The sequence below is a fragment of the Ambystoma mexicanum genome, chromosome 2q (genome assembly GCF_040938575.1).
Source record: "Ambystoma mexicanum isolate Mex_15411 chromosome 2q, UKY_AmexF1_1, whole genome shotgun sequence".
NCBI lineage: Eukaryota > Metazoa > Chordata > Amphibia > Caudata > Ambystomatidae > Ambystoma > Ambystoma mexicanum.
In genome coordinates this window covers 1,276,953,274-1,276,979,514 of record NC_090924.1, presented here as the reverse complement: position 1 = coordinate 1,276,979,514, position 26,241 = coordinate 1,276,953,274, and the positions used below count along the sequence as shown (strand labels likewise).

The following is a 26,241-nucleotide window of genomic DNA, read 5'->3' as shown; positions in this document are numbered from 1 at the left end:
CCCAGGAAGCAGAACCCCATTATACACGGCACTAGTGGCACCATGATGAAGCGAGGCGGGCTGCTAGACTCCAAGATGAAGGACTGTAACTTTATACCGTAGGTCCATGGAGAGGAGGCCCGACAAAGAACTCAAGCATTCACACATGGGGAAAAGGTATTATGAGTGGGCCCAAGCAATACGATTGCCCACTCTATATCCTGCATTAAGTGCTGCCCCCTTCCCCAATTAAGATTCCCAACTACAAACCCAGGAGGGCTATAAAAAGGGCAGGTTACAGTGAGAGTGTGGCATTTTGGAGGCAGATGGCAAGGGTTAGAAAGGAGAGTGAGAGGAGCCGGGAGAAGAATGAGGACAAGGATAGCAAGAGCAGGAGGACAGAAAAGAGAGGTGGAATAGGAGAAAAGGGTAGATAGGTGGGGAAAGAGGTGTGAAGGTGAGGTTGCTGAGAGAGCAAGGCAAACTCAGAAGTTGTTTAAGAGTAGAACAAATGGAGAGAGTGGGAGGTCAAACAGAGAAACATCTGCAAAAGAATGGAAGGACACCAGATGAGGGTGTGATGGGGAGCGACATTAGAAGATGAGAATAAGCAGGAGGAGGTGGCGAGAACTGAAAGGGAAGCAGCTGGTCAGGGTCCAGCCCTGTTGCCCCTAAACAAAAAGTAAGGCTAGCCGGCAGCCAAGAGAGAAGTGGATCTGGTGACAGCAGCAAGATCACCAATTGCAAAGAACCTTTGTCAACCCAGAAAAAAAGAGGGGAGAAACAGAATTGATAACCAAGAGTAAAACTAGCCAGTGGAACTGCTAATGGATCTGGTGGGACTGGCAGCCACACAACAACACAAACACACTCACCCATCAGTCTGCAGCCAATAATTGCTGCAACGGAGGCTCAGTAAGGTGTCCAGGACCAGGAGGTATTCCCTGAGGTTGAGCAGAGGTGTGGACTATAGGAGAAAGTCAATTGAGACCGATCTTGGCATGAGGCTATATTGAGGATGGCCTAAAAATCTACCCACGGCCAACAGGGAAGAACTAATGGGCATTGGACAACATTCGTCACAGCCAGCAGCTCTCAGCTATGGAGAGCCAACCCAGGAACGTGTTGTGCACTTTGACCTTTGCTATGACCACTTATTACGTAAAGGAGAGACATATCAGGGACTGGAGTAGAACCATGCGAACATTCCATGCACATATTGTTTCTCTTACCATAGTCTCCATTATTGAGACCTATCCACCCCTAGGGTCTCACATTTTGCTCCTCTTCAGTTGTGTTTCAGCAAACAAAACCTTGTGCTGTTATGTTATGCCTGTGTCTTGGGTCCTTTTAATTCTGTTCTCGTTTACAGACCCACAGGCCCTTTGTAGCCTATCTCCTGAAAGCATACAGGTCAGCGTCATTAACATCTTACCCACTTGCCCATTGCCCAGGCTCAGGCTACATTTCCATAGTAATGTTAGCAAGAATATGAATAAATATGCATTCCCCAGTGTTATTTGAATATGAAATGAGAGCGGCAATGTTAGGATGGTGAGCTACTCAGTTTGATTACCTGGTGGTTGACAGTTAAAAACATCTGAACTAAAGAAACATTTCCCCAACTCTTCTGCGATAAATGCGTAGTCAAGTTGGCTGAGACCGCTCGCAGCAGGCAGGAAGAGGTTCCAGAGCCCTTCAGCTTTCGCCATTTCCTGTTGGAAGGTGGGAAGGACAAACATTCTTACACATATGGATGTGACACCAACAGCAGGCTCCAACACCACGTCAATATTCCTCATGATGACAGCAAAGTCTATCACCCCAATCCCATCAGGCCCCTTTCATTGTCGCAGTTTCAGCTAGGGCTAGAATATCTTACATGTTTTCCAACTGTGTTGACATATGCGGTAATACATCATAACAATCAGAAAATAACACTTTCAGTCCCCCTTCCAACCTTCACCTCCATCTGTAGCAGACAGAATCAAGGCAACATGGAGTGACACTAGATTTCACCAATTCGCAAGTTAAATCACTTCAAGGCAGGGCACTCAACCTGATCAGGCAATGCAGGCCAACATTGTCTGTTGGCAGCAAGAAGGGAAACAAGCTAGCATTGAAACTAAAAGTGCTGTGTGCCTGACATGCATCATCCCTTCAATTACTAAAACATGACAACATCTTGTTCACTGCATTATTTTGGAAGGTGAATCTGATTTGCCCCACAGCGAGAAAATTCACTACTTGGCAATGAGAATCATAACACTGAAACATCCTGTGACCCCAGGACGGATATGCCAGTCCTCTTCTAAAGTAATTCTGAATAAAAGAAATACAGGTTCAACTGAGAATGGGCAATCATCTCCCTGACGGCGGATGTAATATCCAATCAGAAATCTCTCAGTTCTGGGCATTCCCACCACACCTTTATGTAGGGGGCAATGCCTACTCTTCTCCAGCAGAGGTTACATCTGATTGAATAAAACGTGGCATCTTGCCAGGGGTACGGTTCTAGTGACACATACTTTTGTACTGGGACTATGAAATGTGCACACTAATGGATGATTTGGATGTTCAGTACTGGCCTATTTGCTCACAGGCCCATTAGTTCAAGGCTCATTTGACCTTCTCTTTTTTACACATTTCGCCGCAATTATAGATGGCGGTTATAGGATGCGGGATCGGGGGAGGGTTGCAGAGGTCTCCCCTTGCTTTTTTTGCAGTAAATGTGTAAAAAAAAAAAAATTAAAAAAAAAAAGCAAATGGGTGGAACCGTGGTATTCAAACCTGTCCCCACAGAGTCCCAAGATTCCTTTCCCAACCTCTTAGAACAGTTCAAACAAGGAATCTTAGGTTGCGCCAAAATGTTATACATGGTCCATAGTAGCCTTTAGGTGATTTTGCAATTTTTAGATTTTTTCCCAGATCTGTTGTGTTCTTGTCCCCCATCTCCCCTTCTGCCTTCGGGTTGCAAAGCCCAATGTCGGAGGTGCCAGTACTCATAGCAATGTTTCTCAGAGAGCCCAAAATATTATTTACAGTCTGAGAAACCTTTGATGCCCGCCCTCCCGCCCCCACAAAAGAGATCCCCAAGCTTAGTGCATCCATCTTTCACATATTCTGTCAAACCTGGGTTTTGGGAGAGAGGTGTAAAAGAGGATTGTTACATGGTCCGGCCACTAGGCCTCATCACAATGCTTGGTGATACGTATGATGTACAGGGACTAAGTTTGGCCTTTTGAGTTGCTACAGACAGTTCAATAAATTGCTATGCCTTCTCTGAATGGATGTTCATCTATGCGTCCATGACCCTAATCGGTGGGCCTTGCAAATAGACGAGCATATTAGGAAAGTCCAGGCCTGTCGATTCCTCCCCCTCACCCATCCACACCTGTTCCCAGTCCTTAGATGCAAGACAGCTTGTTCCACTCGTGTTCTTTTCCAACCCCCATATGAAATCCATTATGAGAGTTTGCAAACATTTACCTTCTACGTTCAGGTTTACAATGCTTATTCTGCCCATCCGGGATATTGCAAGGCCTCTCCACCAACATTGCCTAACTGTTTTGGAGAAACTTAATCTGGGAAAAGGTAGGCGTGGTTTCAACAAAGCCACTTCCCACTTGGACAAACTAAAATCCAATAGCTGCCATTTTGAGGTGCTACTCTTACAGCTAGTGACCCCAGAGAAGCTGGATAGTTCAGCCAAGATCTAATCTTAATCCTAATCTTCCGGGGTTTTTTGTGCCATTGGCTTTTTCCCCATTGAACAGCGACCGAGGAGGGTTGCCACAGATCACCCCAAGAGTGTCACTGTGGCGTCCTACCTTGGTCGTCCCTATCTACAAAGAAAAGGAGTGAAGGCTCGAACAAAGGACAATCCTACGCTAACTCAACGCCGGAGACTTCAAGGTGAGGAGGAAGGGGAGGAAGGGGAGTCTGGGGTGTCACAGGAAGAAGAGGAGATTACCGACCTTCCTGACAGTTTGCAACGCCACGAATTCGACATGGCCACTCCGCAGCAGGTTCAGGAACTAGTAGCAGCCGTCCAAAACTTGAGCCTTGAAGTCCAGAATCTAAAGGGCGCGAATGCAGTGCTACAACAGAGGATAGCAGAGCGGGAACTACCGACTACAGATTTGCCTCCTCTACCGTTAGTTTCTGGGAAGTATGATGGGACGCCCAAAAGGCTAAAGGAGTTCTTGGATGCTTGTCACTTGCATTTCTCATTTCGTCCACAGGCCTTTACTACTGGTCATACCAAGGTTGGGTTTATGATAACCCACATGTCAGGCAATGCCTTGGCTTGGGCCACCCCTTTAGTCAATAGAACTGATCCAGTGCTTCAGGATTATGAGGCCTTCAAGACCTTGATGAAGCAAACCTTCCTTCGAACCGAGAGCTCCTTTCTGGCCTCCGAGGATCTGCTGGACATCAGACAAGGAAATTCAGACTTAATGTCCTATATCACCTCATTTAAACAGATCGCCGCGGAAGCCGGTTGGCAAGAACAAAGTATGCCATCTTTCGGAGGGGTCTGCGAGAAGAGTTAAAAGATGAACTTGCACGTATCGAACGCCCCTTAACCTTTGCTGATCTAATCACTGCAACACTTCGGATCGATTTCCGGCTGTCTGAACGGCGAGTTGAGCGACGTAAGATTAAGAGTGGTCTTCCGATGCTCCCAGTTCCTTCTCCTTCTGCACCACCTCCCTCTACTCGTCTCTCGCGTGAAGAGCCTATGCAGATCGGCATCACCCGTTCCCCTCTCTCGGCTGAAGAACGCAGGAGAAGGCGAGAAGGGAACCTATGCATGTACTGTGGATCTTCAACTCACCTACTTCGAGATTGTCCTGATGTGCCTCCTAGACGCTCGGGAAACGAGCACCCTCAGTAAATTTAGGGACATATTACCGAGGGAAGGATTCCAGTCCCTTTGTTACCCTCTCAGTCACCACTTTGGAGTGTTCTGACGATGATCGACTTATGGTGATGACAGTCACTCTTCTGAGCGGCCAGACCTCCATTCAGACTCAGGCCCTTCTGGATTGTGGAGCCGCAGGAAATTTCATTGATACCCACTGGGCAGAGAGTCAAGGACTGACTCGGATAGCTAAGACCGAGGACCAAACGGTGGAGGGAGTAGATGGTGAACCTTTGAGCTCAGGCCTTATTACCCATTCTACTGAAGTCCTCACCATGCGTATCATGCAGCATACTGAACGCCTTTCCTTTGATATTATCAGAGCTGCTCACTTCCCTTTGATTCTAGGCATTAGATGGTTGCGTCGGCATAACCCTACCATTGACTGGTCCAGAAACCTGTTAAGTTTTCATTCAACCTTCTGCAAAGCAGGCTGTTTGCCGAAACCAACCTTTTCCATGATGCAAACTTCCTGTGGGATAGAATCTAAGTCCATACATTGCTTACCATCCCATTTGAGTGGTTACACTGAAGTTGTGACGGAGAAGATCCCGTTAGAGCTCCCTCCTCACAGACCCGAAGATTGCTGCATTGAATTGCACCCAGATGCCTTAGTCCCATTTGGTCGTATGTATTCCTTGACTATGCAAGAAAGGCATTATTTGAGAGACTACCTAGACAAGAATTTAGCCAATGAGTTGATCAGACCCTCCAAATCTCCTGCTGGTGCCTCTTTATTCTTCATTCCCAAGAAAGACACGCAAGAGCTACGCCCCTGTATTGATTACAGAGGATTAAACAAGGTAACCATCAAGGACAGATATCCTATGCCTCTCATCTCTGAAATCATTCATGCTGTGCAGTTGGCCACTGTGTTTACAAAACTAGACCTACGCAACGCTTACCATTTGCTTAGGATCCAAACCGGAGATGAGTGGAAGACTGCCTTTAGGACCCCTTTTGGTTTGTATGAGTATCAGGTGATGCCCTTTGGCCTTGTAAATGCTCCATCGATATTCCAACGTTTCATGGACAGACTTTTTTCGGATCTTCTGGGACACTCTGTTATCATTTATCTTGATGACATATTGGTCTTCTCCCACACACAAGTTGAGCATAACACTCATGTGAAGGAGGTATTTCACAGACTCAAAGACAATCATCTCTCTGTCAAATTGGAAAAGTGTGTGTTTTCGGCAACTTCCATATCATATTTGGGATACATTCTTTCCTCTGAGGGAATTGCCATGGACCCTCAGAAGGTCAATGCTATTCTAGATTGGCCGTCTCCCAAGTCTGTTAAAGACATCCAAAGATTCCTTGGTTTATCGAATTTCTACCGGAAATTTATACCCAACTTCTCTCAACAGGTACTCCCGATGACCTCACTCCTTAAGAAAACATCCTCTCCTTTCCAATGGTCTTCTCAAGCCGAAGAGAGTTTCCAACAACTCAAACAAGCCTTCTGTTCAGCTCCCATATTAAGGCAACCTGACCAGCTCCGTCCTTTTATAGTGGAAGCTGACGCATCTTCTGCTGCTATCGGGGCAGTGTTACTGCAAGAGTATGAGGGGAAGGAACATCCAGTGTCCCATTATTCCAAAACACTGAACTCCAGCCAACGTAACTACTCTGTGATAGAGAGGGAATTGCTGGCTATGAAGTTAGCCTGCACAGAGTGGCGACACCTCCTCCAAGGTGGAGAACACCCTTTTACCCTCCGAACAGATCATAAAAATTTGCAGGTATTGCGTCAATTTGAATGTTACAACACAAGACAGGCAAGGTGGGCACATTTTTTCGCCCAATTTGATTTTAATATTACTTACATTCCGGGTGAACAAAACTTAGTGGCTGATGCCCTGTCTCGACGTAGTGACTACCTGTCTGAACAAGAAACAACTACAGAACTGATGTTTGCAAGATCTCAGAGGATAGGAGTGGTGTCTTCGTTCCTGCAACAGGTCAAGGATGATTCTGGAGGGAGATTTGAAGCAGAAAGACATAGTGACAAGACCGAATATGTAATCAAGGATGGATTATATATGGTTAAGGACAAGTTATATCTGCCAACTCCATCGTTAAGGAAAACAGCATTATCCTGGTGCCATGATAGCAAGATTGCGGGCCATCGTGGTATTCGGAATATTCAAGAACTCTTATCGAGATATTTTTTTTGGCCTAGGATGAAGGAAGAGACCAGACAATACGTTCAGTCTTGTGTTACCTGTCTTCGTAACAAGTATTCCACACAAAAACCTCTGGGATTGTTGGAATCCGGTGCCATTCCCACAGGTCCATGGACCACTATCTCGACCGACTTCATCGTAGAGTTGCCACAGTCTCAGGGTTGTAACTGTATAATGGTGGTCATCGATTCATTCACTAAAATGGCACATTTTTCACCTCTGCCTGGGGTACCTTCTGCATCTCGCATGGCTGAAGTCTTCTTGAGAGACATATTTAAGCTGCATGGTATGCCTACTAGGATCGTCTCAGACCGTGGCAGCCAGTACACCTCTCATTTCTGGTCTGCCTTATGCAAGAGATTAGGCATTGAAAGGGCCTTGACCTCGGGATTCCATCCACAATCAAATGGACAGACTGAACGTCTTAATGGTACATTGGAGCAGTATCTCCGGTGTTTTGTCAACCAACAACAAGATGATTGGGTCCAGTTACTCCCGACGGCCGAATTCTCATATAACAACACTTGCCACTCAGCCTTAGGTTCCAGCCCTTTTTTTTGTACATACGGTTATCATCCCCGTACCTTTCTTCCCTTGGCCAACATTGAGGCCTCGGTGCCTTCTGTGGAAGCTTCGTTAGCAACTATTCGAGAAGCCCAAAACAAGGCTAGACTGGGACTCATAGAGGCTCAAGAAAAGAATAGATCCCAAGCTAATAAACACAGGAGACCAGTGCCCAATTGGGGAGTTGGATCCAAGGTACTTCTGTCCACTAAATTTTTACCACGTTGGGTACACCCATCTAAGCTGTCCCCTAGATATATTGGACCATACAAGATAACACATGTAATCAACCCAGTAGCCTTTCGCTTACAGTTACCTGCTCGATTAAGTCGTGTGCATCCGGTGTTTCACACCTCTCAATTGAAGACCTTCATGGAAGATAAGTGGTCCCGAAAAAGAAAAAACACTCCGGTCCCACCAGACCCCACTGAAAACGTCTATGAGGTATCCCAAATGTGTGACTCTCGATACCATAAGGGACGTTTAGAGTACTTAGTCCACTGGAAAGGATACCCAAGGTCTGAAGACACATGGGAACCCAGAGCACATTTAAATACACCTCTCCTGTTGCGTAGGTTCCATTTCAGACACCCCAATAAACCTGGTGGGGTGGACCTTAGGAGGGGGCATACTGTCACGCCTCAGGGAACCTGGCGGCTTTGGAAGAGGTGGAAGCTGCGCCTGCCATAGCGGGTTCCATCACGTGTTTATTTTTGCGTGCTGGCAGGTCTAGTTGTCGTTGCGGCGTTCCTGACACCGGTATTTAATCCTTTCACTTCCGGGGTCAGGTGCGTTGCAACGTACAGTGTTTTCGTCCTGTTCCTGCGCCGCTGTATTTTTTCGTGTAGTTTCCCTTTTTCCCTCCGTGATCCTTCTTTTCTTTTCCTCCTCCCGTTCTTTCGCTCCGTGCCTTTATCTCGTTTATTCTCCTCGTCTTCTTATCCCTCCTCCCTTGTCTGTTCCGTTCCCATCTAGTATCCTTCCTCCCTTCCGTCTTGAGCTTTTCTCTCTATTCTGTGTTTTCCGTCTATTCTTGTCTTCTTCCTGTAAGGAGTCACCACTCTTGGACCTCCTCTTTGCCCTCCTCTGTTCTATCTGTGATATCCCTGTGTACCGACCTCAGCCTGCATTGTGGATTGCCTCGTCCAGCCCTTACCTGCTTATCCAGTATCGGAATTACTTCCTGTTGATATCCCATGTACCGACCTCAGCTTGCCAAGTGGATTGCCTCGCCTAGCCCTCTGCGGTCTAATGTTTTGGGAACTTACATTGATCTGGTATCATACCCGATTCTTCCTGGAATTTCCTCTATAGCCAGACCGTGTTCATCAGATTCCTCTCCTTCTACTGCTGCCTCCGGAGTGTGTAACTACTACCTCACTACGTTTGAAGATCCTAATCTTCCGGGGTTTTTTGTGCCATTGGCTTTTTCCCCATTGAACAGCGACCGAGGAGGGTTGCCACAGATCACCCAAAGGGTGTCACTGTGGCGTCCTACCTTGGTCGTCCCTATCTACAAAGAAAAGGAGTGAAGGCTCGAACAAAGGACAATCCTACGCTAACTCAACGCCGGAGACTTCAAGGTGAGGAGGAAGGGGAGGAAGGGGAGTCTGGGGTGTCACAGGAAGAAGAGGAGATTACCGACCTTCCTGACAAGATCACCGGAAATTACAACGATGGGCGAGTCACCATTAAAATAACGTTCTGCGAAAACACTGATCTAATGGAATTCCCCTGCCCAGCAAATGGCAGTGATGGTTTGGCTTGCTTGAATATATGCATGGAAGGCCTGCAAAACCAGTGAAAAAGGAGAGGGGAGAGATGACAGACCTGTTCTGTCACCAGGGGTCAAGTCCTAAAAAAAATAAAGCGGGGGCACTCATCTACAAACATAATCGGATGTGACGTCAGCAGAAATGAACATATCAAGGTGAAATATGCACATTTCATTACAATGGGTTTGCAAAACTACCCAAATTGCAGAGGACAAACAGCATTTAGCTTTAATAAATTCAACACACACGCAAACAAAGAGAGGATATTTTATTCTAATAGTGTTTTTGAAAACGAGAAATGGTGTGCATGTTTTAAACTCCAAGAACCAATACAAATGTTTTCCCTGGGACTTGCAGTACCAAAATGGGACATTTCAACTTTAGTTATTTGTTGTTTTTCATCAGATTATACAGCGCAGTGGTGAAGTGTCTGGCCTACAAACCAGACAACTGCAGTTTGATCCCCGAGGTTGGCTCTGATTCATAAATTTAAAGAGGACGTTGAATGTTTCACATTTTCGCTGGGGGGACTCTGTCCCCCCACGTGTACCCTCGACTTGAGCCCTGTTTGTCATCCACTTCAATGTAAACGGACATATAGAAAAGTGCAACAAGGCCAGTATGAGGACGAGTGGAGAGGGCACCAATTGGGGGAAGTCGGCTGGAGAACAGAGGGAGATGGATAGTAGTAAGAGAAGGGTAAAGTATCATCCAGGCATAAGAGTAAGGTGACAGAGTGGGGCTTGGGTCTCTAACGGCACATCCCTACAACACCCTTTAGGGTCCTATGAATAACTGTTTCTACAACTCTCTGTACGTACACACCAGGCCAAAACGTTCAACTGGACAAAAAGCCAAAGTTTGATGGTCATTTCCAAAGTATGTTTCAGGAAGAGATTGCTTTCCAATACCTTCAGTTTTCCAACAATTGACGGCTTCTTCCATCTCTCAGGTGAATGTTGATGTTTGCTATAATAATCCAACACTTCCTAAAAATTGAGAAAAGAGATATTTTAATGAAACATATATCCTAAAATCATGTTTTTGGTATTTATCAAAACTCTGTCATGTTTCCACGAAAAAATACACATCACAAATTCATTTCACAAAATATCAGCCATTGATATTCAATGGTTGTATGAGGGAGCATTGAATCATTTTTTACATCCCTGTTGTAAGGGTCATGTTGGGGATTTTGTTTTGCTTTTCTTGACCTCCCTCTTATGGTGGAGTTTCACTGGTACCACCACTCGACCCTACCTTCTCATCCTTTAATTTGCACTCTTTCACAAGGTCGAGTGGAAACAAGAGCGTGCACAAAGTTAGATTTAAATGCAGAATAACCACAGTTATAAGTACAAAGCAAATAAGAATCTCCCGTTTCCAAAGCCTCCTTGCCTTCTTATACTCAAAACTAGCAAACGAAATTAATGGGGTGAATTTCCCAGAATACAACCATGGTTTGTAACCCAGACACCGGTGGCCTAATTTGTTTGGGTACAAGGTTGGGTTCAAACAAAGGGATGCAGGAACACAGGATAACTGCTCCTTATTTATTGAAACATACGATCTTTAAACCCAGTGAAAATGTTTTTCAGAAGTCAACAAAAGTCTTTAGGGCAACATAAAAGTCTCTGAGTTCCACAAGAAATCATCTGGTTTCTATTATCCACAATCCGGGGTCCATCATGAATTCCTAGCCACTCACTATGGGGTGTTCAAGTGCTGCCTCACTTCCAGCTTATCTCATAGTTCCGCTGATTCGGGTACTCTGCTTTTCGTCCTGAACTCAAAAGGGTTTCAGTGCCCCACATGATTCTGCATGTTAGGTTGGAATGACTTCAGAAGCTTGGGCTGAATGCCAGTAAGTGCTGCCCAGCTGGGGTTTCCCACCAGGTGGGCCATGGCAAGGTGGTATGGTGACGGGCACCTACGTGTCCATCAGGAAGCCGACCATCTAAGCTTTCCAGTAAGCAGAATCGTATGGCCCTCACCTCCTCCTTGTCTTAGGCTCCAGCGTGTTCCCCCCACCCCCAACAACCTGTCTTTGTCTGCCGCCTTAATGGTTAGATACCTAAAGGGACATCTTTTTACATCTCTCTATTGCATTCCAACATACACTCCTCTTACAACCTCCTCAATGCTCCACCATGTGCTTGTACCTGTACCACTCCTCAACTATCCTTTTCAGGCTTGCCTGCACCTTCTCCAAATTCCTTCTCTCCTCCTTCTCTCCACCTCCTCCTCACGTGTATCCCTTCCCACTGCTGCAAAATATAGTTTTCTCCTTTCCCTCTCCACCTATTGCTCTCCTTCCCACCACTTCACTCTCCTTTGTGCTATTCTACTTCCCATGCTGCCGCCTCATCGATCGCACATTGATGCATCCAGGATCACCAGTTTGATGACTGTTGCCCACCGACTTGAACTACTGCAGTGTCACTTATCAACCCCTCCCAGTGGCTAAAGCCTGATGCTCGGCCTGGCCAACTATGAAGATTTCCTTCGACCATCGTGACCTACATCCTTGAGAGCTGCCCTTCTACCACACCGAGCAACCGCATTTGTCCCTACTCGTCGCCCACTTGCTGCATGGCCCCACATGATCCAATGTATTCGAACTGAACGTGATCCACTCGCAACTACGTTTGACACCGGGACTGACTTAGTCAGTCCACCAAGAACTGAATCCAGGTGCTTTTGACTCAGAACTGCCCCCCTTGGTCCACTTGGTCCCTAGAGACTGGTTAGTTCACAATTGCTCCCGTTTTCAGCCAAGATAGCCTTTTTGTGGCTAGTGAATTACCTACCACCACTGGAACTATGCTCAGAGTGCTACTTTCTCCAGTCTGTTGCATCTTCTCTGTTCTCCCTTTGGGGGTGAGTTTTTGTACAGTATTCTCTACGTGCAGATGGTGTGTTTGATTAAAGTATATATTTTTTTTATAGAACCTTGATTGGATAGTCCCTTTATTTTGGACTGCGATTCTGTGTTTTGTTCACTACTGGTTCACCTTCACACCCTTCTTAAGAGCATAGCCTTTCCGCAGCCCACGTTATCACAAAAGGCGAAGGAGGTATTTCTCAACTGTCCCTGTTTCACCTTTATGATTGCATTGTGTTTTGGTTTGTAGAAGTGTGAAGGCTGAGTGGGCCATGTTAACCCTACTCATCATTGTACTCCTGCAGAATAAAATTGAATTCCTCACAACAGGGGACTAGCCCAATCCCTTAAGTAGCTCCCATGCCTACATGTATTCAGGTGTGTCTCATAATTACTTATGTTCAGATATTTTTTCTCTGGCCCATATATGTGTGAGTGTGTGGATGTGTCTTGCTCCAAGATGCAGTGCAAGCCTTTACCGAGGCAATTGACCACTTTGGAACACAATGTACAAACTTGCTTGAACCCATCAGAGTAGAGCTTCTTTCCCTGCAGCTCTGACCTTCAGACTCCAATGACATATGCACCTTGCATCAATACACGTTTCCTCCCACAAGGTCACCCGTGGGTGCTACATTTTATGAAATTCAGTGTTCTCAGGGACAGTCTGGCCATTTGTGAATATTTGTGAAATAAACATTTTATGGGGGCTGTGAGGAGTCAGGAATAAGACGAGGACACAAGGGCTTCATAGTTTTGATCAAAGACTTATTTAAATAAAAGGGGGTTGGAAGATACCTTTATGTCCCTACTCTAAGAGGTGTTTCCCTACCTAAAACCAAAACTAAGGGTCTGTCAATGTCGGCATGTCCAAAGCAAAAACATCCCATGTGCAAAGTACGAGTCTGGCCCTCACACTCTAAAAATCAACTCAAAGGTGAAAAGGGTAAATGTGTTTTGGCATTAGTAGTGCACAAATGTTCAAAGAGTAAATGTGTAACTCCAACACAAAAGATCCAGAAGTACACAGTTCCTTGTTCCAGAGGCTGATTCCCTTCACCTGGATTTCTCTTCAGTCTGTTTTATATTCAGGATTATCAGCTCCTTAGGTTTCTCTTGATGAACAACACAACTGGTACACAAAACAACTTGGCTGTTATGCTTTATCGTGTTAGGATACCTTGTGTACTCTCCTGCCAGGTTTATTTTCCGCTTCAATGCATTCCCACAGTCTTTGGCTAGTCCTGATGTATCCTTATCAGGATTTCCTTGGGTAATGTATATTACACACTGTTCAACTTGATGATGCCTGGTATTCTCTCCTGCGAGGGTTTTCTTGTACAAACACACTTACAACTGGCTGGTATACACTACTGCCAAGGCTTTCTTATATGCGCACACGTGCAACTGCCTGGTATACTCTCCTGACAGGACTTTCTTATATGCACATACTTGTAACTTGCATTCGCTGAGTATACTCTCCTGCCAGGGCTTTTATTATATGTATTCTTGCACTTTTTAATCTGCCTGGTATACTCTCCTGCCAGGGCTTTTCTCATGTGTGGTCTGTTCACACTCACAATCTCGACAGTCGCTTACACTAGTTTGGTCTTCCCTTGAATCCGCCTGGTATACTATCCTGCCAGGGCTTCTCTCACAGGTGTACTGCATACACTCACAAACGTGACAGTCTCTTATGCTTATTCCATTTGGGCTTTTCATAAGATATTCATTTACTTGTTCTTCCTCATGTATTTCGTTTCAGATTTTTCGGTTTTGACAGCATTGCCTATACACTCCGGTTTCCCCGTTTCTCTTGGGTGCACTCACTGGTTCTTGTTGGCGTATGTTGCTTCTTCTGCTGCGATTTTGCGGTAGCCCTACGGCACTCTGTACCCTCGCTGTTTCTGCTGGGTTTTGGCTTCTCAGTGTCTCACGGCTCCCACTTGCCTATTCAGTGTCTTCCCAGGCATACGTGAAGCAGAGATTGCTTTCTAGTACCGGCAGACACCGAGAAGCCTTACATCTGCTTTTGGTGTCCTCACTGCAGCAATCTGCTCCCTGCTTCTGTGTCGGTAAGCTGGTTGACTCCAAGGACTCCTTTCTAGCCCAACAGTGTCTTGGACCACACCAAGAACAACAGTGTTCCTCACCCAGCATTCGCTTGTCAGCTGCTTCGTCGGTTTAAATTTCAAGTCCTCGGGTTTGTTCTTCCAACCACTACAGCATAGCGTGTGCTCATGACTTTCCGTGATCCACATTACTCGGTCCGCCTTTTTTCGTCCCAGAATTCTTGGACTTATGGCAATGGTAGTCTGTTTCTGATAACTTTATTCACAGTATGGAAGAGTGTTCTCAATGATATTAAAAGGCAAATCAGTTCTTGATGACTTATATGTGGAGTTTGGTAAGGTGTTTTCAGGATCCTTCTTAGGTGGGTGAGGGGTGGTGTGACAACATAACACCAGGGAATGGGGAATGGCGGGGCTATCCTAAGAAGAAGAAGGGGTATACCATGTCTCGTCCAATGATGTCATGACTCCCTCCGAAAGTCGCCTCCCCCCAGGTCATCCTCCCTCATATAGCCACCCCCAGGATCAAGATCAGGTAGCAGCTGCCATCACCTGGCCACATGAAGAGAGGTTAGCCCTGGGATAGGAGTGATGACATCATCAGATTCATTACACTGAGCAATGCATTAAACATGTTCTTAATGGTGTACATGTTCGCCCTTTTTATCGTGTAGCGTGATCAGTTAGGAAGAGGGCAGAGTATAAATGGCATGGCTTTCATGATGCGGCATGATATCCTGACCCTGGGGGTGGCTATATGAGGGAGGATGACCTGGGGGGAGGCAACCCTCGAGGAGAAGGGAGAACTTCATTGGGAAATACCCCCATTCTCTCTTAGCAATGTTCCATCCATTCCTCAGTCTCAATGGCCTATTGCACCACTCATCCTCATCCATGGAACAAGTTACTTACCTGTAACTGTTGTTCTCCAGCATGGGTCTGGCATGGATTCACATGCTCATGAATATTCCCCGTCGTCAGGCCGGGAATCCTCGGTATAGAAAAAAATCAGTATCAGTTTCGTTTCTGATCTGTCTTTCTCAGTAGTAACCAATCACTGGTCTCTGGGTCATACTGCCCCCTGCCAATGACTGCCCTCTCCCTAAGCCCCTCCCCTGGCAGCCATCTTCAGATTTGGTAGCACGTGAAGTGGCAGTATGACCAAGTGAAGAGCCGCAGAGGGGTAGGTGGGAGGGTTTGCATGTGAATCCATGCCAGACCCATGCTGGAGAACAACAGTTACAGGTAAGTAACTTGTTCCTTCTCCAGCATGGGGTCTGGCATGGATTCACATGCTCATGAATATAAGAATACATAGCAGTATACACATGCACAACCACGGGAGGTGGCAACGGCTCAACATTAAGCAATACAACAACTCAACATTAAGCAACTCTTACCTCCTCACCAGGCTCACATTAGGCGAACAGGTTGCGCAGCACTGCCTGGCCGACTCTGGACTCCTCCCTGGAATCCCGGTCGACGCAGTAGAATCTCGTGAAGGTGTGCGTCGACCTCCACGTAGCAGACCTGCACATGTCGAGCAGGGGCACACCAGACAGGAAAGCCGTAGTAGCAGCGATCGCTCTGGTCGAATGGGCTCTCGGACGGCCGGGCAGAGGTCGGTTTGCCAACCGGTGACAGTGCATGATGCAGCCGGAGAGCCATCTGGAAATGGAAGTCTTCGAGAGAGCCTTCCCTTGATTCACAGGTCCAAAGTTCACAAACAGCTGTGATGTTTTCCAGAAACTCTTCGTGCGGTCCACGTAGAACTTCAGCGCTCTAGCCACATCTAGCGAGTGCAGAGTCCTCTCAGCCGGCGACGAAGGCGACGGGAAGAAAACTGGCAACACCAAGGGCTCGTTGAGGTGGAAGTCCAACGGCACCTTGGGCATGAAGGAGGGGTGCGTCCTCAGCACCACCCTCGTGTTGTGAAAAGTCAAGTATGGAGGCTCGCAAGACAGGGCCTGGATCTCTCCCACTCGTCGTGCAGAGGTGATGGCCACGAGGAATGCTGTCTTCCACGACAGAAACTTCAACGGCACTGAATGCATAGGCTCGAATGGGGCCCCCATGAGCCTAGTTAGTACCACGTTGAGCTCCCACGCCGGGGCAGGGGCCTTCACCGGCGGGAATGATCGGAACAGTCCTTTCATAAATTCCTTCACCAGACGATGAGACCACAAGGACGCCCGTCCTGTAGTTCTGGTGTAACGTGAGACGGCAGCCAGATGTACCTTGATGGAGGCGTGAGATAGGCCAGCCTTGGCCAAAGACAGTAGGTACGGCAATACTTGAGGGGCCGTAATCCGCAGAGGGTTAATCTTCTGTGCTCGGCACCAGACAGAGAACCTCTTCCATTTGTGTCCGTAGCACTTGAGAGTTGAGGATGCCCTGGCCTTTGCAAGAACCTCTCTGCAGTCGGCCGGGATGTCGTATCCTCCAAAGTTCAGCGACTCTGGTTTGTGATGAAGAATGGCGCCTCCTTCTCTGGAGAGAAGATCCGTGTCCGTCGGTAGCTTGACTGGTGTGGACGCTGACAAGTCCAGAAGGTCCGGGAACCAGATCTGCCTCGGCCACGCCGGTGCGACGAGGACCATCCTGCACCGGGACCTCTTGAGCTGGTTGACGAGCCGGAGTAGCAACGGCAACGGCGGGAATGCATAAAGAAACAGGCCGTCCCAAGGGAACGAGAAAGCATCGCCCAAGCTCCTCGGTTGGGGACCCCTGCTGGCGAACCTCCGGCACTTGGAGTTCGCCGCCGTCGCGAAGAGATCGATCTGGGGTTCGCCCCATCGTCGGAAGAGTCTGTCCACTTGATCCTGGCGCAGTTCCCGCTCGTGGCACGAGCACAGCTCCCTGCTGAGTGAGTCGGCAATGGTGTTTTTTATCCCTGCGAGATGAAAGGGTACCAGAAACATCCCTTGTGGGATGGCCCAATGCCACAGATCCTGGGCTTCCTTGGACAGGGCAGGGGATCTGGTTCCGCCCTGTTTCCGAATGTAAAACATCGTGGTGGTGTTGTCGGTGAAGATCCTCACCACCTTGCCCTTGAGGGACGGAAGGAAGGACCCGAGGGCCCAGAACACTGCGCGGAGCTCCAAGATGTTGGTGTGGAGAGCCTTCTCCTCCGAGCACCAAAGACCTCTCGCATGGAGGCCCCCGGTGTGCGCTCCCCAACCTTCCAGGGAGGCATCCGTCGTCACCGTCACCTGGTGGGCCAGGGCTAGGAAGCCTGTTCCCGCTGTCAGATGAGCGCGGACACCCCACCATCGTATCGCCTAACGGAACGTTTCGTCGAGCGAGATCCTGTCCTCGAAGCTGCCCGTCGTCTGGATCCAGTGGGCGTCGAGGAATTCTTGCAAGGGCCGCATCCGAAGTCTGCAATGGGGCACCAGATAAATGCAGGAGGACATCATTCCGAGGAGGGACTTGATAGACCTCACTTTGGCCACGTCCGTGGCCAGTAGATGTTGCACCTTTCCTAGGATGGTCCTTATCCTTTCCTCCGACGGTGAGGCCCGCCGCGCCACTGTGTCGAGCTGTGCTCCCAGAAACAGGGCGACTTGCGACGGGACCAGGTGGGATTTTGGAAAGTTGATGGAGAACCCCAGGTCCGTGAGCAGCTGGACGGACTTCGCAGTGTGTTTCACGGTGAGCTCCCTTGTCCTTGCCCGTATGAGCCAGTCGTCCAGGTAGGGGTAGACGTGGGGTCCCCTGCAGGCGCAGCTGCGCCGCCACCGGTGCCAGGCACTTGGTGAACACCCTGGGCGCCGATTTTAATCCGAACGGGAGGGCCTTGAACTGGTAGTGCTGCCCTTTGACCACGAACCTGAGGAACTTTCGGTGCCTCTTTAGAATAGGGATGTGGAAGTAAGCATCCTCCAAATCCAACGGCGACAGGAAATCGCCCTCCTCCAGCTGTCCCAGCACGTGCTGGAGGGTGACCATCCGGAACTTCTCTGCCTTGATGTATTTGTTTAGTCGTCGCAGGTCCAGGATGGGACGCCATCCTCCTGTCTTCTTCCTCACAAGGAAGTATCTTGAGTAAACTCCGGAGCCCCGAAGCCTCTTCGGGACGAGCTCGATGGCACCTTTCCTGAGCATCGCCCGTACTTCCAACAGCAGTTGAGGGATGTGATTTTCCTTCCTGGCCACGGGAGGAATGCGGGGGCACCTCTTCTGGAACTCGAGGGCGTGCCCCAGGGCCAGGGTGTCCAGCACCCAAAGGTCGGTGGAGATGGACTCCCACACGCCGACGAACTTCGTCAGCCGGCCTCCCACCGGGGTGCTTCGGCGGGGGCCCGACCGGACGGACGGTTCAATCCTGCTTGGAGGCTGCTTTGCCTCCTTGACCACCTTGGCGACGACGGCGGGATCCACTTGACTTGCTGCGTCCCCTGTAGGCCTCCTGCGACGAAGACCTTGCCGCTTGACGGTAAATAGAAGAGCTGTTGCCGGCTCCCTTGGAGGCACCCTGTCTGCCTCCAGAGCTCCAAAAGGACGGCCGTCGCTGTTGGAGCACCCCCAGTGCACGGGCCGTCTCCGTGTCCGTCTTGATCGCCTGAAGGGATTCATCAACCGCCTTGCCGAAAAGGTTGTTCCCATCAAAGGGCATGTCCAAAACCTTGGTCTGAACGTCCTGGCAGAAATCCGTCGCCCTGAGCCATCCTCGTCGTCTCAGGCAAACGCCGTTGCCCAACTGACGGAAACCGGTGTCGGCGATGTCCGTAGCCACCGTAATGGCGTGGTCTGAGGCAATCTCACCTTCCTGCAAGATTTCCAGGGCCTCAGCCCGCTTGGCATCCGGAAGGAAGTCCAACAGAGGGGCGATCTTAAACCACAACTCACTGTCGTAGCAGGCTACGATGGCCACGGCGTTGGCCGCCTTGATGGTCGTCGCTGCAGATGAGATGACCCGTCGTCCCATCGCATCCAGCTTCCTACCCTCGCCGTCCGGAGGGGAGGTTGAAGTCGAGGCCGATGCCCCCCCGCTTTCTTCTTGGCCGCCGCCGAGACGACCGAGTCCGGGGTAGGTTGCGCTCTAAGGCACATGGGGGCCGCGTCGGGGACCCGGTACTTCTTCTCGTACCTGTCCCTCTTCGCAGGAGCCGTGGCAGGGTTCTTGAGGAGGGCGAGCCCCTTATCCCGGATGTCATCAAGAAGCGGTACGGCGAGGACCGTCTTCCTTTTAGCCTCGCACCACTGGTAAAGGAACCCCTTCTTCTTTTCCTAGGGGCAGAGCTGGAAGAGCTCGGATGCCCTGGAGATCATTGCATGGAAGGATCCATTCTCGTCAGGCGGGTACGCCCGGGCAGGGGGCGAGGGGCGACACGTTCCGTCGTCACCTCCGTCGTCATCCGTACCCGTCGTAGTCGTGTCCATGCCTGTATCATCCCCGTGGGTAGTGGACCGGGGGGAAGGCAGAGAAGGCGGGAGAGGAGGCCTAGGATGCGTCCTCCTCCTCTTAGGCGGTGGGCTCCCCGAAGGTCCTGGCTCCGGATCCTCCGTCGGGTCTGGCTCAGGCTCCTCCGTCGGGGGAAGGGGCAACCTAGTCCTTATCTCCGAGCATAAGGACTGGATGGCTGACAAAATGGCCGCCGAGGTGTCCTGCGGCGCCGGAAACGACAGGCGCGAGGGCTCTTGAGGAGCCTCGTCTGCGTCACCGTCGCCCTCGTCGTCGCCCTCGTCGGGATCCCTCCCGATGGGCTGTGTCTCCTCCACGACTTGGATGAGCTCCTCTTCAGAGGTCGTGTCCGTATCCGCGACGGCCACCACCCCCTCCCCCCCTTTTTCCAACGAGGACTTCGTGGGGGTCTTCTCGATGGGTCTGAAAGACGACTCCCTCCGCTGTGGCAGGGAGACTCTGGTACCTGAGGGCGCCTCCACTGGTGTAGCCTCCACAGGCTGAGCCAGGGCCGCGGCGACATCCTCAATCGAGGTCCTAGCAGGGTGAATCACGGCCAATGTCACCTTCTGTACGCCCGGGGCCTTCACCTTCGGGAGAGGGTCCGAGCCTCGCTCCCCCTCTGCCGGAGTCTTTGAGATCGACCAGGGCCTCTCCAGAAGCTTCACCGGGTTCTCGGACTTCCTCTTACCCGAGCCAGAGCGTTGGCTCGTGGTTGATGGCGCCGGGGAGGGTGCGCCCTGCCTGGCAGCCAAGGAGCCCGACCGCTCGGCGCTCCCGGTGCCCGCGGACTCGCGGTGCTTAGCCTTTTATTGGGCCCCCGTCGCCGGAGCACACTCACAGGACTTGGAAGACCACTCGGACTTCGACTTCTTCTTCTCGCCTGGCGGGCTCTTAACTTCCAGCCAGTTGGCGAGACGGAGGTGGCGATCCTTCATGGTCCGCTCCGACAGGTTTCCACAAAACGCGCAGTCCTTTTCCTTGTGCGTCTTGTCCTCATGGAGACAGTAGAGGCATAACGAATGCTCGTCCTCCTTGAAAACTTTCTGAAGCTGGCATGCAGGGCAGGTCCTGAATAGCTTCCCGGGCGTCGAGCTCCCTTTCTCCTGGGTCATGTCCGGGGTAGGCCTCGGAACTTCTGGAATCCCTCCAACAGCGTAACTCGACGAAATCTTCACCCTTGAGGGGCGTAGAAAACTCCGAAACGGATCCCCGTTGATCGGAAGTGGAAACGGTGGAGCTTGTGGCTCTTTTAACCGAAAAAATGAGAAAAATCTCCTGAAAAAAGCGCGAAAACGCAGTAAAAGATTGAGAGCTCAGCACAAGGACTCCCAACACTTGAACGTGCGGTAAAAATCTGAAGATGGCTGCCAGGGGAGGGACTTAGGGAGAGGGCAGTCATTGGCTGGGGGCAGTATGGCCCAGAGACCAGTGATTGGTTACTACTGAATTAATATTCCCCGACATGATAACCAGAGAAATACATTCATTACTGAGACGAGGAAGAGACAAAGAACAGTAAAGATCACCAAGCCCGGGAAACCTACGCTGCAGTCTTGTCTTTAGAAACTCATTCATTAGACCGGAAGTTTAAATCACATGCAGCCGACAGCAATGAGAGAGAGCTGCAGATGCTGAGCTCTGCGGTAACCAGCCCAAGCACGGGTAGAACATTGGGGGAGAAGATGCTATGGGAAATGCTACCGAAGCCAATACGCCCAGTAAGAGAAGGAACCAGAGTACAGAGAACATGCTGTCAGAGAGAGAAAGGCCGCAGCAACCAAAGACTGGCACGGCACAGGCACAGCAGATGACAAATCGCCCGCCGACCCCACAACCCGAAGAGAACAGAAGCAGAGAGGCACGAGAGACACTCAGAGACTCTGATAAGCCCAGGGAAGTGAAAAGGGTTACCGGGTTGCCTGAAAGTGTGTGCTGCTTCGAGGCAGCTATCTGTAAGTAAAGTGTGGTATTTGAAGAAGCGAATCTAAAAGCTATACCACGAGTGAGCACAGTGAACTATGTAAAGAGGCTAAAAGACCCATCAAAGCTATTCCACGAATGGATCGTTGAACCTGCATCTTAAATGGACAGAGAAAGAAAACTGAATAAAGGTGAAAGAACTTGAGAGAGGGACAAAAGCCCAGTATATGAAAACGAACCATTCAAGGAATGATATGCCCACAGTGGGCTAGTATTGTTTCATGGGTAAAAGAGAATTGTAATAAAAGCCTGCGAGGAGTTACGGGCGCGCTGTTTTCTGCTGTGCGGCTGGAGGAACTATCTGGTGCCCTGCTGGTGCTTTTGCTTGCCGTGACTCTGTGCATCTTTGAAAACATCATTTACACCCGACCCGCTCCATTCGCGTAAGCCTATCGGCATATCAGCTGGAGCTGATAGCAGTTTGACGAGAGCGGGCCGAGTGATTGTTTGGTCATGTGACATCGGTCACGTGACAATTGAGACACACCCCCAGGAAGTGACATTTAAATACAGCACAGCGCAACCCTTGTGGCGTGAAGCCCGCGAGGAGTTAAGGGGGCGCTGTTGTCTGCTGTGCGGCTGGTCGCGGCGGTAAGTACTGATCAATAGAATTGGAATCCCTTCCTGTGACCTAAGCACAGTTGTGTTGTCGAGCCCACCAATGAAAACACAAAAACCAAGAACTAGGCTCCAAGGGAAGCTAGAGGAATCCACTGCACAAATATTCAAAAACCTCACCACTCACATGACAAGCGAGGAATGTACTCCAAACGAGGATAACAAAACAGAACATATACTGACACAAGGTAACAAACAATCACCCCAAAAAATTCTCAGCCCAATACTGTCAGAGGAAATTGCTCTCTGATCTCCGAAAGAGCAGTTGCCGAGTATAGAGAACCGAACGGTAAACCACCCAACAGATTCAAATCGACCCATTACACACAAGATACAAAAATTGACTGCAGTGAAACTTGTGGAAACGAACACTTCTACGCTTATAAACAGCTATTCATTGAATCCACATCTAGACAGACCAATGAATACTAGCCAAAGAGATACAAGTGTGGCGCAGATGAATCCAGCGGACGATAGTAGACGCACAAGAATACTGTGGTACCCCGACGTTACAAGATCGAGCCAAAGCGGCAAAATTACACTGGAAAGCAACATACACGCCATCAGAGAGTCACAACTTTGATTACAGCAAACCTGTAGCACGCATAGTTGCTCGCCTTTCTCTTGATATCACCGAGATTGAGGCCATAATGGAGTCACAGGAAAAAAGAAATGTACTTGGGGCATTACGCCAAACCACCTACAAAACATCAAGACTTCAACGCCAATTATACGAGCAAGATCTAGCTCACCCGGTGTTAAAAAGGCATTGCATTTGAATAAAATGCTACCCAAACCTAAGACAGAAGAACCGTACGCCTCCCCTGCGAAGGTAGCAGCGGAACAGCAATCCCACGCACAGGAATCTCAACAAAGAATTCCAACGACCATGTTACAAAACACATTGGTAGCAGTGCTGTCGACTGCAATGATTCCGTTTTTAAAGATACAGGAATATATGGTTGATTCCACTAAAGACCAGGCAACGCTGCTGGCAATGATAATGACAAAACAAACATATGTGGAAACATTTATAAATACTATTCAAGAGCGTCTAAATCAAGAAGCCGAAACATCCAGAGTATGGCAATCACGATTAGCTGAACTCGCAAGAGTCGACCGGGTAGACAAACAGAACCTCTTGGAGACTCTGTCAACGAATACCAAAAAATTGATGGATGATAAAACAAAAAAACAGGCGTATATGATGGAACATAAACAATATCCAACAAACCAGACGCAAACTGAACATAGAAACAAAAAAGAAGACAAAGCAGATCAAAGTTCACAATATGAAATTCAAATCATCCCGATGGCCCCATCAAACTTGACAATACCCATACATCCTGTGAATACTGAACCACCTGTGTGTACCCCGTTCGATATATTCGATCTCTCAAAGCGTGGAATTGTAGGACAAGACTTAATAACTAGACCTAAGGGTAAAATAAAAACTAAAAAAAATCAAAATGGATCTCGCGCATTTCTGAGAAAAATAAAGTTAATACAGAAAACAGTACCAGAGGAGGCAAAAATAACACCAATCAGCCTACTCTCAAACAAAAAGATACACAAAAAAAAGTAAAGAACCAAACAAGACGATAATACAAAAAGAGGATATCAATGTAGATGCGAATGCAATGAGCGAACCATTGGATGCGCTGCTGGAGATCATTAACAAAAATACACCTGGCCAATTGGAAAATCCAATTCCAATAATAGATCTATCAACGGCTGACGATATGAGTGATTATAATGCCATATCATTCAACTCACAAGACGCGACTTTGATCCTCGTCGATGAATATCAAGATACGGCAATCGAACGAACTGTAACTGAATCTGACGAGGAAGAGGCATCGAACCTTGAATTGGACTATTCAACAATATCCAATGATGAAGCGTGGATAGCATTAGAGATGCAATCTGAAGATAGCACCCATAATAGCCTGTTGCCTCAACCTAGTCCAATTTTAATTAGACCTAAATTTCAAAAGCCGCAGGATACAACAGCCGCCTATAGAATAGCTTTATATCCAACGACAGCTAACACAGAAGATCCGGTAATAATGAATAGAGCCAACATTTTACGGCTGTTTAAAGCAATCCCACAAGTGGAGAAAATAAAATCGGATGATCTAGACCTAGTGCTCTTTCCAAATAAGCAAGATATGGAAGAGGTCCAAATTGATTTTTTCAATCCAGATATAATGCTAAAGGTTCTAGCAACGAAACATCAGTTCGAGAAACTAGGATTCGGCATAGAGGAAATCTTTGTATCACGGGCAGTGGCAGAAAAAAAAGCAAAGAATCTAGCTCCATTTAGGAACCAGAAAGAAAACAATAATGAAGACCAGAGCAAAGGGACAAAGGTTTCTCGAAATCATAATAACTCAAGATCAAAGAGGCACGCAGAAGATGATTCGCTCCATCATCCCATATGGCGAGATTACCGGGAGACCCCACAAATGAAACCAAACTTGTTGTCTAAACAAAGTGAAAGGAAAACCTATTTATAACAACCAAAAAAGAAAGAAGCCCAAAAGTGTAGAATAGCACTGGGCTCGTGGAATACAAGAGGAAATAAACATCTCCTAGAAAAACACTCAAAATGCCTGGATAATCTGGATATCATCTGTTTGCAAGAAACATGGCTAACGGAAGAGGTGATTTGCGATGGGTTTAGTACCCTTATGAATCCGGCGATTGTAGCACAACAAGGTAGACCAGCAGCAGGAATGTTGATACTAACAAAAATAGCCCCCACATGGACAATCATAGCAAGTAAAAATATACATCCGTGGGCGCAATATATAACTATCAAAATTGCAACAGACAACAAGGATGATACAGCTGCCCCCAGGGAGAACTATGTGTTATCCATATTCAATATATATTGGAACCCAAATGCAATGTCAGAGACGAAATTTATTGATTCAATATACGATGAAATTGACAACGTGGCCATCACTAACAGAGAAATGGAGTTCATTATAGTAGGAGACCTTAACTTTCATTTATTCGATAAAGAAGGAGAAAAGTTAGACGCTACGTCACTGTCGAGTAGAGCCGAAAAATGGATGAGAGAAGTGAAACAGAGGAACATCTATCTAAGTACCCAACCAACAGACAGTGAAGGTAAACCTTTACCAACTTGGTCAAGTGAAACTTCCAATTCAATTATTGACTACATATTTACTTCAGAAAGAATCAGAAGACTAACTACCTCAAAAGGAAATTTAACTCAGCAAGATAGCGATCATCATTTAATCCAGATCGAATGGGCCAGTCAGCTAGGATCTGATCAACGCCTTATACTACCTGAATTGGAGTTAACAAATGGGATGAATAGACTCAGGATAAAACACACCCAAATGGTGGAAATAGTCGCAACCTTTGAAGGAGCACCAATCCTAGATAACATAAAAGTGGACTATGGTTGGATACTAGAAAAATACCAACAGAAAGATCAAAAGAAGAACCAAAAACTAATGCACTCCCATTACTTCAATATTGAAATCCAATCAAAAAAGAAACAACATTACAAAGTTCTACAAAAATTGCGCAAACTTAGGGCTCCTAATTTTGAAATGGAAATAAAAAAACAAAAGAATAAGTATTCTAATGAAATAAAAGCTATCAAAGCATCTATAAAACAGTACGATGCAGAAGCGATCTTGACAGCACTTAAACAAAAAAATATGCGAAATCTATGGTCAATGTTGAACATATCATCGACAAATCAAAACATGATTCAAGAAGTCGATGCAAGCAGATGGGTGAAGCACTACTCAACATTATACAATAATATGGCACAAACAAGTATGAAACTTATAGTAAGAG

At 47.9% G+C, this 26,241-nt stretch overlaps 1 protein-coding gene across 1 annotated transcript in view; it reads right to left on the bottom strand.

The window, feature by feature from the left end:
• ACAD11 (acyl-CoA dehydrogenase family member 11) overlaps nucleotides 1-26,241 on the bottom strand; it is a 728,164-nt gene that overhangs the window by 312,345 nt on the left and 389,578 nt on the right. The window contains exons 10-11 of the mRNA XM_069648691.1: nucleotides 10,346-10,423; nucleotides 1,556-1,694 (exon numbers count right to left, since the gene is read on the bottom strand). Of these exons, the coding sequence (XP_069504792.1) occupies nucleotides 1,556-1,694; nucleotides 10,346-10,423 (217 nt within the window). The remainder of the gene's footprint in view (nucleotides 1-1,555; nucleotides 1,695-10,345; nucleotides 10,424-26,241) is intronic.